At 42.8% G+C, this 14,619-nt stretch overlaps 1 protein-coding gene across 1 annotated transcript in view; it reads left to right on the plus strand.

The window, feature by feature from the left end:
* TOGARAM2 (TOG array regulator of axonemal microtubules 2) overlaps positions 1 to 14,619 on the plus strand; it is a 46,786-nt gene that overhangs the window by 22,667 nt on the left and 9,500 nt on the right. Inside the window, 10 exon segments of the mRNA XM_031552307.1 lie at positions 1,625 to 1,815; positions 2,610 to 2,769; positions 3,720 to 3,884; positions 5,793 to 5,934; positions 7,078 to 7,183; positions 8,898 to 9,133; positions 10,293 to 10,451; positions 11,412 to 11,529; positions 12,425 to 12,528; positions 13,849 to 14,047. Coding sequence (XP_031408167.1) covers positions 1,625 to 1,815; positions 2,610 to 2,769; positions 3,720 to 3,884; positions 5,793 to 5,934; positions 7,078 to 7,183; positions 8,898 to 9,133; positions 10,293 to 10,451; positions 11,412 to 11,529; positions 12,425 to 12,528; positions 13,849 to 14,047 — 1,580 coding nt within the window.

The raw sequence follows: 14,619 nt of genomic DNA on the forward strand, positions 1-14,619 counted from the left end.
AATATAACTCCAGCAGGGGGTCTGAATGGTATTAGCTGGGGGGGGTATTCTGGCATCCTAGAGATGTACAGCAGGAAAAGAAATTCTTTCAACCTTTCCACATTGTGCTCTTTTCTACACTCATGGTTTTTTTTGTTGTTTTTTTTTTGTTTTTTTTTTAAATCTTACTAAGTGCTCTCTCATGGTCTGAAGATTAGAGAAATGAGAAATGCTCCCACTCATTCCACCTGTGCTTGGAGGAGGAAACCTTCACTCAGAGCACTTTCTCATCCTGAACCAAACCCTTGTGAGATCTGAAGTAGATTCACAAACATCTCATGTTTTTACACTGGAAGAAGTAGTGAAATGTTATGCGTTAAGTCCTTGTGAGTTTTCCATTTAAAGATGAAGGACTTAAGTCAATGCAGTAGTTGTCTGAACTCAGCCTTCCATCCTCTTAAAACACAAGTCTAAATCAAATGCTGAGCAATGAACAGAAGCTTCCTTTTTTTTGTCAACTAATTTACTTTAAATGACATAAGCTAGGTTTATTATTATGAATATCTTCCCCTACTCTATCTGCAGTTGTCAGTTCTGCAAATTCAGGCTGGGTTAGGAGGTGACTGTTGGCTGTTGTTTTTTCCCTTGCATTATGACTAGCAATAAAAGTTCTGCAAGATAAAATAGTGTCAGTTGCATCTGTGTTAGCCAATACTTTTAAGTTGAAAACCTCAATGACACCATTGCTGCTTCTTTGCCATCTGTGAGCTTGGAGTGATGAGAGAGATGAGAGTTTAACAAATAATTTTGCTGATGTAGAAAAAGAGATAAGATTCACTGGTCTCTTAGCTTGATGTTAACTCTGCCAAATAACGAGCGTACGCTGTAGCAATGATTACTTTATTGCTGACATGAAGCTAGGATGCTGAATGCAGCTAGGGAGAAGTATTGCTGAGTAAGTAAGGTGACATTTTTGGTGGATACGTTCTGGACTAGAAATGAGCTATATCATTAAGCTATCTCTCTTTCTCTCTCTCTTTATTATCGACCTGGCCATTCAGCAGGGAAAAAAAAAATCCTGATTTAAAAAAGTTATTCCTTTTTTTACTACTTGGCTATTACATGACTTTATCATCTGTGAAGCTATGTGAGGAATGATTAGTTCTCTGAGTCTTAACAGCTCTGTTGGAGAGCATTTCAGAATGAGCTGTACTGTACTACTCCCCATAAGAGAATCAGCCTTTAGCGAGGCCACCCAAGAAGTGAGCTAATCTCCTACAATTTATAATGAAACTCCTTGGGGAGAATGAATGCAACTTTGAGAACACAGTTTTATTTTTGGTACGACTCTAGACATCTCAAGTTTTCCTTCAGATGACCTCTAAAATATTCCAGCAAAGAGGAGGAAATACTGATACCTCTATGAAGGCCTATAGCAATCAAAACCCAAGGAAAAAAAGATTTACTAAAATGAAAATGGGTAGGAACAGATAAGAAGCTGACGAGGACAATCTTCTTTCTGTTCTCAAACACAGCTACTTAGCAGGAGCTGAGGCCTTTGTCATCATTTGCCAACAGCAAGTACACTTCTGCTTCTGTATGTTATGCGCCTTCTCAAACACAATGAGTATTCATATCTCCTCAGAACTCCGGACTCTGGAACCCATCTTGTCTATTCCCCAGCATCGTGTTGCCTGTAGCCTGAAGTCTGTGGGGCATCTCTGTGAACCTGTGCCCCCATTGGCAGATCTGCCCCTCAGCCAGTCCAAAGAGATGGATCACCTTTCAAGTCCTTGCCTTCTGAAGGACGATGACTGGAAGGACAGCAGTGGAAGGGTAAGGGCTGTGGGTAGGGGTGAGCAGGTTTCTTTTTCAATGTCAGTGACCACTTCAGTAACAAAATGTCACTGAAAATCATCATCTTCCTCTCACGTGGAGAGAGGCATTCGTTTTTGCTGGTGCAGAAGATGCTGGTTGAGAGGATAGCACTAAGACAAAGAAGGAAGCATTTTTCACCTATGAAAGCCAATTCAGTGCAGATCTAAATGGTAGATTCAGTTATACTTTCAGTAAACGTGTGTAACATGCATGCTTGGAAGCAAAGATCATAACGTTAGGTGTAAGCAAGGTTGCAAAAGAGCAGTTTTCTTTTGTTACTTTGCTTGCTGTACCTCATAACTGTGTTACTCTCAATTTTTCATTTCATTAAGACCAATGTTTCTCAAGCTTTTTTGTTTGAATCCTCTTCTGGACACATTCTTTTCAGGGCGCAACTGAGTTCCTCAGGAGCAGAGAATGGAGGAAGAGCTGTGAGTGGTGTTTGCTCTTCTGCCGTGGCCTGTAGGAACCAAGCTGTCTGCCCTCTAGTAATGTGGGCTATGCTTTTTGGGGCACTCCTCTTGGCTTGAGCAGGACAAAGCAGTGTCTTGAACCAGTGGAAGGATTTGGAAACAGTTATAGACCATTGGATATTGAGATGAGGAAAAGGAGGAAATATTGTGAAACAATTGGGATATTTGTGGAACATGCATTAAAGACCACGATGCTCAAGCGCTGTGTTCCTGATGAGGGGTCACGTGCAGTTTGTGCATCTCTCTTCATGCTCATTGATGCATTTCTTATACAACCAGATCCATATCACCATATCCAAGTCTGCTCAGGAGAAAATGCGCCAGAAGCAAATAAAAGAGATGGAGTTTTTGCTCAGAGAGAGGGAGAAAGAGAGAGCAAAGGAGAAGTCATTGCAGGTCTCCACCTGGAGTGCTGACCCTGGGGGCGTGGCTGGGGAAGGTGAGTGGTTGCTATAGCTGTGGGGCTTTGTGTTCACTTGTTTACTGTTTGCATAGTGTTGTAAATATCTATGAAATCAAACTGGAAGGCTGTTTCACTTACATCTGAGTGGAAGTTAGAATATGATTTATTTCTGTTTTCCAAAGAAAATTACAGAGGCATGAAGTGTCTTGCCTGCAGCCCATAGCGAGTCAGTGACAGAATATAAATAACTTCCCCTCCTTCTCCTACCAAGTCTTGCAGACTGTATAAGTCTTGCAATGACATTTGGGCTTCAGACTCTCTAATTGAGAGTAGCTTACAGGGAAGGTGAATGGGTGAGTCTGAAAGCTTCTTAACTAAGGTGCAACCTGGAACAGCAGAAACCAGACTATTTCCAATTAAAAGGCAAAAAGAAATTATTGCTCACATGATAGGACAGATTATTCTGCTCTCTGCCCCCAGCAGAGGAGCTTGCATTGCTGAGCCCATGCTGGAGCCCTTAGCATCACTTACATTTTACCCACGTGAATGCACGGCTTTGCTGACTTAATTGCAGCTGACAGGCTCCGATTGTCCTGCAGCATGCACTACCATAAGTGCTGCTGCAGTGATCTTAAGAAGTCAGCACCACAACCCAAGGGCACCACACAAGGTTATCTGCTCTTTTTCTTGCTGCTGTTTTATGAAATGCTGGTATGGAGTGCTGAGGTGGGAGTCCAAGAAATGTAGCTTCCGTATCTGGCCTTTGAAACAGGAAAACAAAGGAAAGGCAGTGCAGAGTTTTCTTCATTTTTGAGTGGAGAATCACTGCATTCTGCTATCAGTCCCAGGTTAGCATGCAAAATGTTGTGCTTGGGACAACAGGACGACAGATTGTTGCCCAACTCCAACAACTATTCTAGCCATTTTCAAGCCTACAGTCACCCTATCCAGCATCCTACTCACAAGGTGCTTTTCTGTCTCTGCAGACTTTGGCCCACCACACATCAATGGGGCACTCTCCATCTCCTCCAACACCAGCAATGTGTGCAGGTCGAGCATTGGTACCAGGCTGAGGAAGCGGGTCAACAGGCCCTCCTTGCCCAGCATTCCTGTCATCAGCCAGGACACCAGCTTCCCACGGCACTCCTCAGGTGAGTCTGCTCCACAGCAGCTGCCACACCAGCTCTTCTCTCCCATGAGGAGCACAAACTGCTTGTACCCCAAACACAGGTGAGACCTCAGGTCCAAATCCTATCCTGAGGATTGAGAGCAAGCCTGCTTTGAAGCCACTCCAGCCCAATGATACTGGAGCAGCTGTTCTTATGGATCCAGTGAAAAGTTTAACTGAATAAACCAGGGATAAAGTCTTAACCTCATACTGAGAGTCCAAAATATAACACTGGTGTTGGCTTCAGCCAGTAGCTTAAACAGGGAGGCAGCTATACTTGCAGGGCTAACTCACTGTACATGTACATGTACCACCATGATCAGTTAGCACTTACTATCAGCTATAGTGATAGGACAAGGGGGAATGGTTTTAAACTGAGACAGGAGAGGTTTAGGTTAGGTATAAGGAGGAAGTTTTTCACACAAAGGGTGGTGACGCACTGGAACAGGCTGCCCAAGGAGGTTATGGATGCCCCATCCCTGGAGGCATTCAAGGCCAGGCTGGATGTGGCTCTGGGCAGCCTGGTCTGGTGGTTGGCAACCCTGCACATGGCAGGGGGTTGGAACTAGATGATCATTGTGGTCCTTTTCAACCCAGGCCATTCTATGATGCTGCCGTGTCTTCTGCCTATGCTAGCTTTTCTACTGTTGCAGCAGATAACATACAAGAGAGGCTACTTGAGGACCCCAGACTGCCTGCTACTTGCAATAAATATGCAGCAGATACTGAATGCACAGAGATTCTCATTTCTATTTTGTGGGTAGCCTACCTAATGTTGTGAATTGCGAAAAAGAGAGCTAGGAATCATAATTCAAATGGTGTGTTCTAAAGGTGCTACTTACTGATTTTTAAAAATTGACTAGAACTTGCCTGACATGACTCTCCATTCATGTTGAATGTGTACATCTACGTATTTGTACAGACATCACTAACATCAGTGAGATCTGAATTTTGGCCCATTAGAGCATTCTTTAAAAAATTGCTGCTGATTTTACAGTTCCTCCATTCTCCACATTTTGTAGAATACACAAGGAAGCTTAAATTCTATAAAGTCCACATCAGTTCATCTAGATTCTATGCAATATTTATACTCAATACTTCCAGACAACTCAGGTGTTTTCATCTACACTTCAGAAAATGAGCTTTTCAGAGCAAGACATGAAAACTATAAAATAGTTTTCTAAACAAACACATTTGTCATCTCGATTTTGTTGTACCTTCTACATATATCATCAAGAGAGCGTGTTTGCCAACAATTTGCATCTGTATTTACATATTCCCAATTCATGTTTGGAAGGTCTTTTTTTTTTTTTATTTTTTTTTGTCACAGCTATCTAGACTAGAAATTACATTTTTCCACAAGAGAAAGCTTAGGCACGGCACAGTTTGCAAACGAGTACCTTTGATGACAAATAAATTCCACCTTGGTGTCCTCAAAGTACAACCAGTGTGTATCACCGAAATAGTAAATATTCATAATGCTTGAAAAATAACAAAAACTATAAACTACTACTTTCCCAATAGTATATTAAAATATATGTGCACTCAGCTGTCTGCTGTCTAGAATGCTTGAAATGAATGGAAGCGGATACACTGCTGGATTTAGAGGATGAGGTATTGGTTCCCCAGAGGTTGCTCCTTGGGGATTTGCCTGAGCCCAGCAGGACTCAGTGTGCAGATTTCAGGTTTACAGAAAGAGTTGGAACCCGGTGGAGGGGGGATGCTTGGGTGCTGGGGAAAGCAATAAGCCAGGAAGCAGGGAAGTTTCTTGAAGGCAAAGCCAGCTGGTACCCATATGTAACCTTAGCTGATAGTGTGGTTTGCAGCATGCTCTGTGGTGCCATACCTTGCCAAGGGTATGTACTGCCAATGTCTGACCCTCTGCCTACAGCAAACTCACTGCCAGCCATTGCTTTGGGCTGCCTGGAGTGGGGAGAGGAGCCTGAGTGTGGGGACGCCAGGGAGACCAGACCCTTCTCTCATCCAGAGCAAGGGCTGCTCAATGCACTCGCATGGCTCAGCAGCAGTGACTGGTAAGAACCTCCTTTCTTCTCATCCTTTTTTACTCTCAGTTCAAAGGTAAGTTAAAAATGTTTTCTTTCAGCACTTCTGTGGCCAGATAGACAAAAGGAACTAGTGAAACCACTACAAAGCCATCACAGGGCAAAAATGTGGTGGCAGCCTCTTGCATGTCCTTGTCTAAAGCAGTGCTTACAGCCACAGCAGGTCTCTGCTGTCTTCTAGCAGGAAGGAAAAAAGTCATGGAACAAGACAGTGTTGACACTAGAAGCAGTCCTGACTTTAGAGATTTGGAGCCCTCAGGACACTGACCTAGGTGGAACTGAGTTAGGAGTTCTCTCTGGTCCTGCTGCTGGCAGCAGGAGAAGGCCCTTTACCCTGGAGGTGCCTATGGGGAGTTGCAATTTCTGCAAAACAGACTGCAGGGTTGCTTGACCTCTTATTTCACCTAAAGTGCTTGTGGCAGAAGAAAAGGAAAAAAATATATATCTTCTAGAATCCTTGCACTTCTAGAAACTAACTTTTCCTCCTTCAGCTTGGGTCACACAAGGATATTTTGTTGCTAATCACCATTTAACCTGAAATTAGATGAAAACAGGAGACTGAATTTCAGGTGGGGATTCTTCTGATTTCTGGGCTCCATTCACACCACAATAACTGAAAAATCTCCAGCTTTTGAAGCAACTTCCTTGCATGGTTGCTTTGCTTTGTTCCCCTCCACATTGCACAGGTAAGGGGCAGAGAGCTGCTACAGGTGTGAGCAGACAGAGTTGTGCTCAGGGATCCCAATGGTGCTGAGTTATCTGCATTACAGCCCTCTAGGCCTCGACTCTACCCTGTGTCCTCATCCAGCTCAGGTCTTTAATGAACACAGTGAGGAAAGAACAGCATAGGAAATTTGTGTGCCAGTGCTTTCAGGAAAGCTGTCTTGTTTAATGGCTACAAATTAACCCTGAAACCATCTATTTGCTTTCTGGATTTGCAGATGCTTTTGATCATGACAGCCTCCAGTGGCAACCAGTTCCACTGTTTAGCTAAGTGCTGTGTGAGGAGCACCTCCCTTTGTTTGTTTGAGCCAACACCCCAGTAATTTGTGAGGGTGCTGCCTTCTCCTTGGGTGGTGAGAAATATTAATCTCTTTGGTAATTGCCTTTCAGGCAGCTGAAGGGGAAAGGACTCTTCAACATCAGACGCTTGGCCATCTGCCACTCGGAAATCCTCCTCAGTAGACTTCATGATGTTACCTTGGCAGTTACCAAAGAGGTAGGAATATTGTTTTTAATTGAGTCCCACATACGCTGCACATGGGGCACAGATTAGTTATGTACCTGCTCATTTACATGTGACCTCAGTGTCTGCCTTTCTTACTATTTTGAGATCCTAAGTCTCTAATAGCTATGTCACCTATCTATATGATCTGTCTATATATATAGTGGTACATGGTGTATCTTTGCCTCTCCTCTTTGACCTAGGTGGTCATTATAATGCCATATACAAATGAAGAACTCATCAGGTGATTTTGCCACAGCCCAAATAGCTGCCCAAACTGTAATTAAATGCTACACCTTTCACCTCTCAGCTTCCTCCCTCTTTGTCTTCCTCAGCATTCTGGGGTTTAAATATAGGTATATATTTTCTAGTGTTTCCTGATGATCTCTTCTCCTTTTTTCTTTCAGTGTGCTTTTTGGTGATTTGTCCTTTCCACTGACCCACTGCCTCCATGCACTAGTGATATTTTTGCATTGCAGCCTCTGTGTTTAGAGCATCCTGGCTGTGGGATGTGCTGGGCACACAGCTTTACTGTCCCATTATCAAGTTAACAGAATTCTCGCTCTAAGCTCCTTAGTAAAACTTGTGACAATATGTCTAACCTGGCATTTGTTGATGGCCCGAGCAAGCTATCTTTTATTACATAACTGCCAAATATATTAAATTTTCCTTTGATTGCAGAACATGGTAAGACTTAACTCCTTTCCATGAAAGTCAGTCCTTATCTTTTATGTAGTGTCTAATGATATTGGAGGCTTGAATCTCCTTGTGTTGAACTCTTCAAACTTTTTATGTATGCAGAATTCAGACTCTCTCACTGAGAGCAAGATTAGGAGAAGACTTTAGAGCTTATCTTGTTTGATTTTGACGTTATTTTTATGCTTCTGAGGATTTTTCTTGTGCAGAGACATTGTTCAGTTCTCATTTCACTCCAGCCCTAGATTTTACTTTCACAAGCACTTGTAGCCTGTTAGTCTCTTTTCTTAACAAGCACTTGTAGCCTGTTAGTCTCTTTTCTTAACAAGCACAACCAAGTGTGGCCAAAAGAAGGGCTGGACTGTCCTCCAAGGTGCCTTTTGAATGAAGCACACAACTCCTTAAGTGCTTCTTCTTCCTTTCCCTTGTGGGAGTGTTTGTTGGAAGCATGGATCACTTCAGAGCAACACTGGAAGTTAGAAAAGCTTGGTGACGACACCTAGAATTGCAAGTGGTCTTCCAGAATCCTTGAGTCTAACAGACTGAGTAGATGGAGAAGCAGATGGACTCAAGTTCCTTCTGTGAATTTTGGAGCCTAAACTCATGAACTCCATTTCCTGAGTGAGTGCTCAAATGGTCAGTGTTATGTTTTTGGACAGAGAGGAACAGTGGCACTTTCCTTATCTTGTCAGCCTCTTATTTTTTTTTTTTCTCTCACTGAAAGGGCCTAAAAATCAAAATAGTGTATGGTGTGGGCTAAGTAGAGTACTTTATTCTATGTGGAACAACGTTTCTTAGGCCTGCAGGCTCACTGAAATTGGATTGTAAGTGGGCCTGGGGACACAAAAGAAGTTGCTGTTAGAGTAAGTTGAGTTTCTGTGCTTGTGATCTCCTGCCCTTTTGTTCCACCCAGACAGAAAAAAAAAATGGTGTTGTTTCCTGGGACTTCTGTCCAGGGGAATGGATTTTCTTTACAAGATGATTCTTACGTTTCCCCTCATGACTTCCCCAGGTGAACAATCTCCGCTCGAAGGTGTCTCGCTTTGCAATCAGCACTCTTGGAGAACTCTTCAGGATCATGAAGAAACACATGGACCAGGAGGTAGAGGAGGTTGCTCGGGCCTTGCTGCAGAAGACAGGGGACTCCAGCGACTTCATTCAGAAAGCAGCTGATCGATCCCTGAGGATTATGGTGGGGAGTGTGACTCCTGCAAGAGCAATGGCTGCTCTCCTGGCTGGTGGGGTCAAGTATGTGATTCTTCTTTTAGTGATATCCTTCACCTAAAATTGTGCGCTAGGTAGAAAGGGTGGGATACGGAGGGAGGACAGAAAGAGGGAAGGGTCCTTTATCCTGGATATTCTGTGAGCTCAAGAGTTGAATGTGTCCAATTACTCCCTTCCTCAGCTCATCTACTTCTGTCCTGCTGTAACCTACTTGCTCTCACAGTCTGTCAACACTGCCTAGATATGGTGAATGATGAGGAAGCAAAAGCCCCGGTGGAGGTTGATGGTATGGCCTTGTGGCTTTGTGGGAAGAAGGACAATGGCAATTGCAGCAGTGAATGCCCTTTGCTGTTTCACAATACTAACCACAGAGGCTCTGGGAGAAAAACACATGCATCATCATTATGCCACTAACTTGAGAAACAGGGATGCTAATTGCTGGGTCATGGAGCATGCAGGGGAGGATGGGCTGGGTGCAGCACAGCCTGCTCAACAAGCACAGCTCCTGCCAAGAGGACGGTCATGTCCTCAGAGCTACTCTTTCTATTCAAATTGATGTTGCAAGTTGGCTTTGAGATGGTGAGTCACTTCGCAAGCAGACTCCCATGAGATACCTGAAGTAGATGCTGCCTTAAAATACTAGTGCCACGTCTGATAGTTTTGGAAAGGCACACGCGTAGAAAAGACAATTCGGCTGAAATGACTACTACCCTTTCCTTAGCTTTTGAAAGGGTAATTCATCTGAACACTTAACAATTACCAAGCTTCAAAAAACAAACTGGCTGCACTGCTGCATATTCTGCAGCTTCATGCTCCACAGAGCTTTTCCTGCTCTTTCAAGAGTCAGCAGATTTAGAAGTGGGTGGAATAAGCACCAGTCCTACTACAGTGCTCTCTGTGGTGGGAGCCCTCCAATGAGTCACCAGGGAGAATCTTTTATTTTCCTCTTTCTCACAGTCAATAATTTCAGGAAAGAAATTGATTATCTGATAGTCCAGGGGGACTGAATTCCTCCCTCCTCTCTGTACGTATCTGTTTCGTGCCAATATGTGTTTGTCTGAGGGCAGTGCCTTCTCCTGTTGGCAAATATTGCAGTGAGGATTCATGCCTGCTTCCCCAGCGATGACGGGCACCAATACCTGTCCTTTGGGCTCTCCTTTCCCCTCTGCTTCCTTTTTTCCAGTCACCGCAATGTCCTGGTGCGGAGGTACACAGCAGAGCACCTGCTGACTGTGATGGAGCAGATTGGAGCTGAGAAGCTCCTGTCAGGCACACGTGACAGTGTCGAGCTTCTTGTTCACATGCTGGTCAAGCTTGCTCAGGACTGCAATCAGGATACAAGGTGACAGTTCCTCATCTTATCTCCTAGAAATGGAAAGCTGTTTGGTGTCTGGCTATGATAAAAAAGCAAAAGAGGGGAAGATGGAGTAAATATTTAAAAAGTTATTTCCTAATGTGAATAATGACGTCTTGGGAAACAACTGCACTGGCTAAAATGAGGTTGTCCAACAAGGACGACTGCTGCTAAATTCCTGCGACTTGAATGATTTTTTTATTCAGATCAGCTGAGCTCAGACTAATCAGCAGTGTTAGCTGATTATCACATAAGGATCCCAAGCATTTCCTCCTCATGAGGTTAAGACTGTCCTAGAAAAAATTCCCTTTTTCTTCAAGCAAAGCATTCAGTCTTTCTAAATCCCTTTTGCAGATTTAGTTGTCTAAAGTATCTACATTTTTTTCTTTCCAACAGTGTAATGTTATCTGTGGCTGAACAAACTACTGATTTCCTCTTGGAGATAGCTGGAGTTTCATAGCAGGTTACAAACACAAAGGCCCCTTACTTTCTCTGTTACTCTAAATTCCCATTAGTAGATGCAAGAACACACAACTAACTGCCCATGTTTATACCTGTAGTACAGAATAAGAAATAGTAAGTGTGAATTGATTTCCTAGCTTCTCTGCTCGGAAAGTTTAGTGGAACAGCAGCAAAGCATTGGAAATAAATTACAATAGCAAAGTGGATCTGCTCCATAGGATCCTTTGATCACAGAATTTCACTATGAAATTACATTCTCCTATTGCCCTCTGTCCTCAAGGGCTCTTCTTTTCAATTGGCAGTGGTGACTGGTGGAGGTAAACATCTCACTTTGCTGAATGTACACTACCTTCTTATGAAGGTACTGCAAGTGATGAGTTGAAAATCTCAGCACATTCTATTAAATTCTTTTGTTTATGCATAAGGCAAGGGAGATTGCAGTAATACTCTGTAGCTAAAATACTTATTCATTTCTCTCTTCCTTAGGTTTTATGGACGGAAGATGCTGAATATATTGATGAGTCATCCAAAATTTGATGGACATTTTAAACAATTTCTCCCCTCCCGTGACTTGCAAGTTGTTATGGCAACAATTAAGCAGAAAGTAAGTGCTTGGCAGGAGGCACATCTTTATGCAAGTTCTAAGATTGCCAATGTGAGATAAAGCACATTTAAACTTTCTTTATCTCGTTCTTCTTTTGCTATATCATTTTGCTTCTGGAAATGAACTGTTGTTTTTTAGCGTGTTTATCACCAAACAGTGAAGGAATCAGTGTGATCAGAAATAAAGTAGTTGTCTGTTGAATATCGACAACAAACAAGGTAGGAAGCCAGGAGAAAATGGTTTTATCTCCATCCCTAAAACCAAAACCCCATATAAACACCCTGTTGCCCCCACCTTACAGAATACAACAGATGAAGGAACAGTAGTGCCAACAAATTTCCCAAATAAACAAATATACACAAAGCTATCATAATCAGTGGTGATATTGTCTGTATTCTGGGAATGCTGCCCTGCTTTCATGCGCTGCAGAAGAAGCTCTGTGAATTTGGCAGCCAGTAGAAAATCATCTCTATTTTTCCTTTCATTCCTCTCCATTTATATTCCAGAAAAGAATGTCTTTGTGCAAGAATAGGGAGAGTGAGAACCAAATCAACTCTCTAACATAATGGGCCAACCTCCAGAGAGTCCAAAAGTTTTCTGCTATTCTCTCTGAGAAGGCGTGTTCCCTATTAGTCTGCATTATTCCAATTTGTGCTCATAACTGATGATTTACTGCTGCCCGTCATGGTAACACCTACAACCTGCCTTAGGTCAGAGAAAACAAAACCTCCAGCAGAAATTGCATAATCTCTGTCCCTCTTCCCTCTCTACATTATGAAATGTGTCCTTAAGCTTTTCTTCGTAGGTGTGATCTTGGTGATAATCTGTGCTTAAGCAAATGATTTCCTATTTTATCTTTGATAAAGTAAGGTGCTTTTTTAATGTATGTATTTAGGGGATAGAAGACCGTATGTCTGAACCTCCATCTGCCAAAGGCCGCAGGGAGTCCAGGAACAGTGGCTTGATGACATCCCAGGAAAACTTGCCTTCTGATGAAGGGTACTGAACTCTTCTGTTTTATCTGACAAAACATGTGACGAGCTTTTCATGTCCTCTTCTCAGTAAAATCTTTCTGGTGGAGCTGAACTGTGCCAGAGTATGTTTCCTGCCCAACAGAGCCTTTTCTGATAGAAAAAAAAGTCTGCTTCTGCTCTAAGCTGAAAACAAGTTCTCTAGGGGGAGTAAGTTTCCTCAAATTGACAGATGACAAGATAACTGCAGTGGCTCAGAAGAGCCAATGCAGTGGTTAGGACAGTGATGTAGAGGCTGTATGAGGGTCATGTTTCTGCTCTTTGACTTTGGACTTATGTTTTCAGTCAAGACATCATAGTGAAGTCTTTTTTTTTTTTTTAATGTGGGTAATTTTGCTGAGAAGTCCCAGTCCGGAATGAAGATGCCAATTTCAAAACGGCACTTTCCATGCATGTGGTTTGACCTGACTAAATCAATTGTTTCCAAATAGCATCAGCAAGACAACTTCTGACCAGCTTTGGAAGACAACCAACTCAATGTGGACTTTTTACGTAGCTGTCTGCCATTTAGACCTGTGATGAGTTTTCTGATGGAAAGCACCTTCTCGATACTGCAGATTAGCATCCAAGATAGGAGTTTAGTCTCCTCGTGCTAGTGGGAAAACTACTTGTTACCTGTTTTCCTCTGGCAGCAGAGCATGCTATTGTGCTCAGTGATAACAAGAAGATGACCGCATACCTCCCTACCATGGTTGTGATCCTTCCCTGCCCATGCCAAGGAGAAGTTGATCAACGTGGAATTGTTTCCACTGAGTTTTCTAAGCTGCTGAATCTGTCTCTAGGGGAGAAATACTGCGAGCACAGTAGTGGGTTGAATGCCTGAGTTTTTATCTGTATTACCACCTCTCTGAATCCCTTCAGATATGCCCTTAAATCTCTTTTGAGTGGGATTCACCTGTACCGATCATATGAACTACTTATCCAGATTCCAATGCATATTATAGAGATGCTTCTTCATGACAACTCATTTCCTTGTAATACAGACAACTCATAACTTTGAAGTAGTGCTTATTTTTCCCCACAGAGTAATGCAAGATGACTACTTTGAAGACATCTGAAGATAACTGAAGTGAATTCTATCCCTGGTGCCTTGGTTTTCCTGAGTAACCAGTAGTGACAAAGTTCCTTAGAGGCTGCCTCCTCTAACGATTGTCACGAGATCAAAGCTGCTTTTCTGATCAGGATCTAGCTGACTTCATTAGGAAGTCTCCTCAAGATGTTTTTCTCTTAATTAACTGACAATGTCATTACTAAAAGGACTTGCTTTGTTTTTACTTTCCCATTTGAGGTCCAGCTCTGATGTCCTCCTCTTACCGCATCAGACAGTTCGGCGCACATCACTTCGCACTGTGGAAGAGATTGAACAACTCAAAGAGCTTAACAATCTCCTGTCAGCAAAGGAGTTTCAGACACGAATAGAGGGAGTCATGCTCCTCCTAGATCACTGCAAAAGCAACCCCCAGCTCATCTCAGCAAATATTGTCCAGGTAACTAGGCCATCTCATAACTCCTTTCCCTTTAGTTTCCTTCCCAAGCCTGTCACAGTGAAATTAACTTCATCTGCACTGCATGGTAGCCATTCAGGACTGGCTGGTCCCCTCTCACTCAAAATAATTTAATTCAGCTCCAGGTTCAAGGCAAGCAATTTCAGTCTGATGTATTTCTCTGGCAGGTGCCTTGTTGCTGCTGTTCAGGAGACGATGATGGAGTTTATTGTTGCTGTAGCTTTTGTTGTCTGCTACTCTGTTAGGTGGAAAGAAAGGAAATCTAGACACTGAAAGCTTGGCAATTCTTCCACAGAAGAATGGCTTGGGATGAGGGAGAGAAGTATAATGCTGTGTTGATTTAAAAATAAGAAATTAAAGGATACTTCTGTAAACTTTTTTTTTTTTTTTTTAATGAAGGCACAGTTCAGGCCATTCACTTCCCTTCTCACCTCTTTCCTGGTTGGGAAGGATTGTTCTCACCCTTCTTAGGGCTTCTCTTTTCTTTCTGCAAGGGTAACAAAAATAGCTAGAGACGTGGCTTCCTTCTTCCTGTTTTTTTTTTTTTTTTTTCT

This window comes from Meleagris gallopavo, chromosome 2, assembly GCF_000146605.3.
Source record: "Meleagris gallopavo isolate NT-WF06-2002-E0010 breed Aviagen turkey brand Nicholas breeding stock chromosome 2, Turkey_5.1, whole genome shotgun sequence".
In the NCBI taxonomy this organism is placed as follows: domain Eukaryota; kingdom Metazoa; phylum Chordata; class Aves; order Galliformes; family Phasianidae; genus Meleagris; species Meleagris gallopavo.